The sequence below is a fragment of the Arachis ipaensis genome, chromosome B2 (assembly GCF_059453495.1).
Source record: "Arachis ipaensis isolate K30076 ecotype BB chromosome B2, ASM5945349v1, whole genome shotgun sequence".
NCBI classification, from domain to species: Eukaryota; Viridiplantae; Streptophyta; class Magnoliopsida; order Fabales; family Fabaceae; genus Arachis; species Arachis ipaensis.
Genome location: NC_142437.1, coordinates 69,915,356 through 69,919,021, shown reverse-complemented (window position 1 = coordinate 69,919,021; position 3,666 = coordinate 69,915,356). Strand labels below are relative to the sequence as shown.

At 40.9% G+C, this 3,666-nt stretch overlaps 1 protein-coding gene across 1 annotated transcript; it reads right to left on the bottom strand.

Moving 5' to 3' along the window:
- Positions 1 to 957: 957 nt before the first annotated feature.
- LOC148574303 (uncharacterized) lies at positions 958 to 1,698 on the bottom strand. Its single transcript, XM_088504634.1, has one exon. The coding sequence runs from the start codon at positions 1,696 to 1,698 to the stop codon at positions 958 to 960; it is 741 nt and encodes a 246-aa protein (XP_088360760.1).
- Between the last annotated feature and the right edge of the window lie 1,968 nt (positions 1,699 to 3,666).

Here is a 3,666-nt window from a genome sequence, read left to right as displayed (position 1 = left end):
TATATAACTTGCATAACCTTAGAATTCATACCTAGCTACCCAGAATTCCCTTTTTACATTCCATACTCATGTATCAACTTTTTATTTTAATTTTTATCATATGTGCATTGATCTTTGAATTCTCAATTTAGCATTGGGGTAATTTTGTCCCCTTATTCATTTATTTATTAAATTTTATTTATTTATTTATTTATTTTATAGAAGCAAAAATAAACATAGCTTATCAATGCACATAGATTTTTAATTCTTATAGTTTCACATGAGTAGGTATCCAAATTCCTATTAAATTATCATGACACATTCCCTTAATAACTTTTACTCCCACAATTTCCCATACTTAACTAGCACACACAATTCTATCTTAAGCTAACCAAAGATTCAATTTGGGATATACAATTGTTTTTTCGCTTAAGGCTAGTAATGTGGTGAAATATAGAACAAATGGGATTTAAAGGCCCAAAGTGGTTAACAAAGGTAATTGAAAAGGGTAGGCTTAATTTGGATGAGTGAGTTTAAACAAATAATGGCCTCAATCATGTGCAAACATATAAATATAATAAATATTAGACATATAAGATAAAACAAAATATAGATTACAATCATAGAGAAGTAAACACACAAGAATAAAATAATTATGGTTAAATAATTAACCATGCATAAAGGCTCAAATCTTCACAGGTTGTGTGTTCTTTAGCTCAAACATCATGTTCCAAATACAACTTCAAGTAAATTTATCATAAAAATTTTAAAAATTAGTGAAATTTTGTTCCAAAGATAGAGTCTTAGAAGAAACTTATTGTCTTTTCAATCAAGTAGAGCATGCATGCAACTAACCTATTACTATGCAATTTATCCTATTCTATAAAAGAAAGAAAATCTAACTAAATATCCTAATTTATTGGTGCTAGGGAAGAGAAATTACCTCCGGAAGTCAGGTACTAACCGACCTCCCCACACTTAAGGCTTTGCACCGTCCTCGGTGCCATCTGTCAGGAACAGGGGTGGGCTGGTAGCAGTATCTCCACAGTCAGGACCATCATGGCTCCCTGTGCTGGTAAAAGAAGTGGAGTCCGGGGTGTCTGAGTTCTTGAAGTGTCCCTTGAGTAGCTCCCTGAGGTGTTTGAATCGGCGCTCGTTACGACGCTCTCTTAACTTCGCTTTCTGTTCTTGCCGATCCAATCTTTTGATTATCTGCTGGAGCAGTTCATCTGTTGTAGGTGCTTGTGGTGTTGAAGAAGGGATATCTTCAACCGGTGCATTAGGAAGGCTCGTAGTGGCTGCTGGAAGTCTAAGGTACTTCCCATTGGGGACATACTGATCATCCCGTGGAAGCATGGCTTTGGTGTCTCCAGCTCTGTAGGAAACTCCGGCTGCTGAGACAAGATCTGAGACCAAGGCGGGAAAAGGTAAGTTGCCCGTAATTTGTACGTGTCCCATGGCATTCTGGATATGTCTTGGTAGATTCAGAGGCTGGTCTGTAAGGATGCACCATAGTAGAACGGCCATGTCTGCAGTGAAGAAGGACTCGTGAGTGCTCGGAAAGACGTAATGGGACATGATCTGTGCCCATACACGAGCCTCCAATGTATGTGCTAAAGCCAATATACCCTTAGGGTGGGTACGATGGTATCCGTAGATCCAACGGCTGCCAGGTAGTGCGATAACTCTGAGAACAGCTTCCCAGTCAAATTGGTACATCTGGCGCTTGAGTGCGGCTTCTTGAAAGGCGTCCAATCCTTCTGGAATAGGGGGAAGACTCAAAGCTTGTTGAATAGCCTCTTCTGTAATGGAGACTTGCTTCTGACAAACAAAGACAGACTGCAGGGTAGGCAGGTAGAAGTTAGAGTAGAACTTGACTACCCAAGAAAGATTGACCTGCTTCTGTTGTCTCTGTAGGAAACCCCATTGTCTTCGTTCAATTTGCGGCTCAACAAAAGTAGCAATATTGGGCGGGAGGATAAGAAGGTGTTCATTGTTGTAATTCCTTTCAGCTAGAATAGGGAACATCTGCTCACAGTAGCGATTCGGAAATCGCGCGGTGTCCTTTGCTTGAAAGGCTTTCTCCTTTTCATCAACCTTTATGATCCTCTTAACTCTTTTTGTTGAGGGCTTGACTGTAGTTGAAGAAGGCTCTGCCACTAGTGCTCTTTTAGTTCCTCTTCTTGCTGGAGGTTTGGGAGTAGCTTTCTCTTTTTCTTTCTTGGTGGCCATCCTGAAAAGGGAAGAGAGAGTAAATTGAATTCAAAGAGATATATAGCAATGAAGAGAACGAAAAAGGATGGTTATAAATGCACATTAAAAGGTAAATGATGTTAACACACGCTCATGAGTACATGTGAAAGATCATTAATGGAAAATAGTTAGTGCATATGATGACAAGTGAATGCAAGGTGTTTATTAGCATGCCGGCAAAGGGCATGAGTAGCATAGATCAAGCATCACTTTGTAGCAAACCATCACGTTTGTATTGACAATTAAATTCAACTAATATAATAGTAAAGGGAATTTGTGAAAAGCAAGCATTGAATATTAGAATAACATAGAGAAGTGCATAATGCCATATGGGCTTTTTCACAAACACATAGCATGCAAGGTAAATAAAGTATAGAAAGTATTAAAGTGAATATGCAAGCAACCCTTTAAAGAAAATAATATATAATTGCCAAATAATTTGCAACAATCCACAAGCATATAATGAAGAATAATGACTCAAATAAAATTCTAACACCATGTAAAAAGGAAAGAAGAAGAAAGAAAATATGAATAATGAAAAGAAAAAGAAAAGAAACGAAAATAACATATAAAATAAGAAGAATGATAGAAAAGAAAAGGGTGAAGAAGAAAATAAAACCGTGTTAATGGAGGTGAGGGAGAGAGAGTGAAAGGTGAGATAGAAGGAAAAAGGGAGGAGGAAGAAATAAGGAGGGAAAAGAAAAATTAGGATTTGGAGAAGAGAAAAATAAGATATTTGGCAATTTAGGTTGAGCTGTGCGGCGCAAGCGATGCGATCGCATGGGGCACGCGGTCGCGCGACTTGCGCTCAAGGTGATGGACGCGGTCGCGTCGGTCACGCGGTCGCGTCGGTCACGCGGTCGCGTGACCCAGTTTGTGCTAGTGGCGCGAGGGTTGCCTCGCACTCGCACAACTCTCTGTTTAAAATCATTAAATGCCAAATTTTAGGTGACGCGATCGCATGGGGCATGCGATTGCGTGAGTGGGCAGTTTATGGGGTACGACGCGGCCACGTGGGGCACGCGGTCGCGTGAGGGGGATTGCGCGTCCAGCACCAGTCCAGCACCACTCTAGCACAACTTTCAGCTGTGCACCCTTTCTACGTCTAAAATCAGGGCACGCGGTCGCGTGGGAGGGCATTATGCCCATACGACACGGACGCGTTGGCGACGCGGTCGCGTGGGCTGATTTGTGCCACTGGCACTCCTCTAGCCACGCTCCAGCGGGACTCTCTGTTCGTTTTTATTTTTCTCCCCTCTCCTTGCGACGCGGACGCGTCGCTGATGCGATCGCGTCGCGTGGCTTTTTTTTTTTAAATAAAAAATATGTAAATGCAGATGCACGAAATATACTAGTAAAGAGAAGAGTTATTGGATAAGAAAACTAAAAATAGAGAAAAGAACGATCATACCATGGTGGGTTGTCTCCCACCTA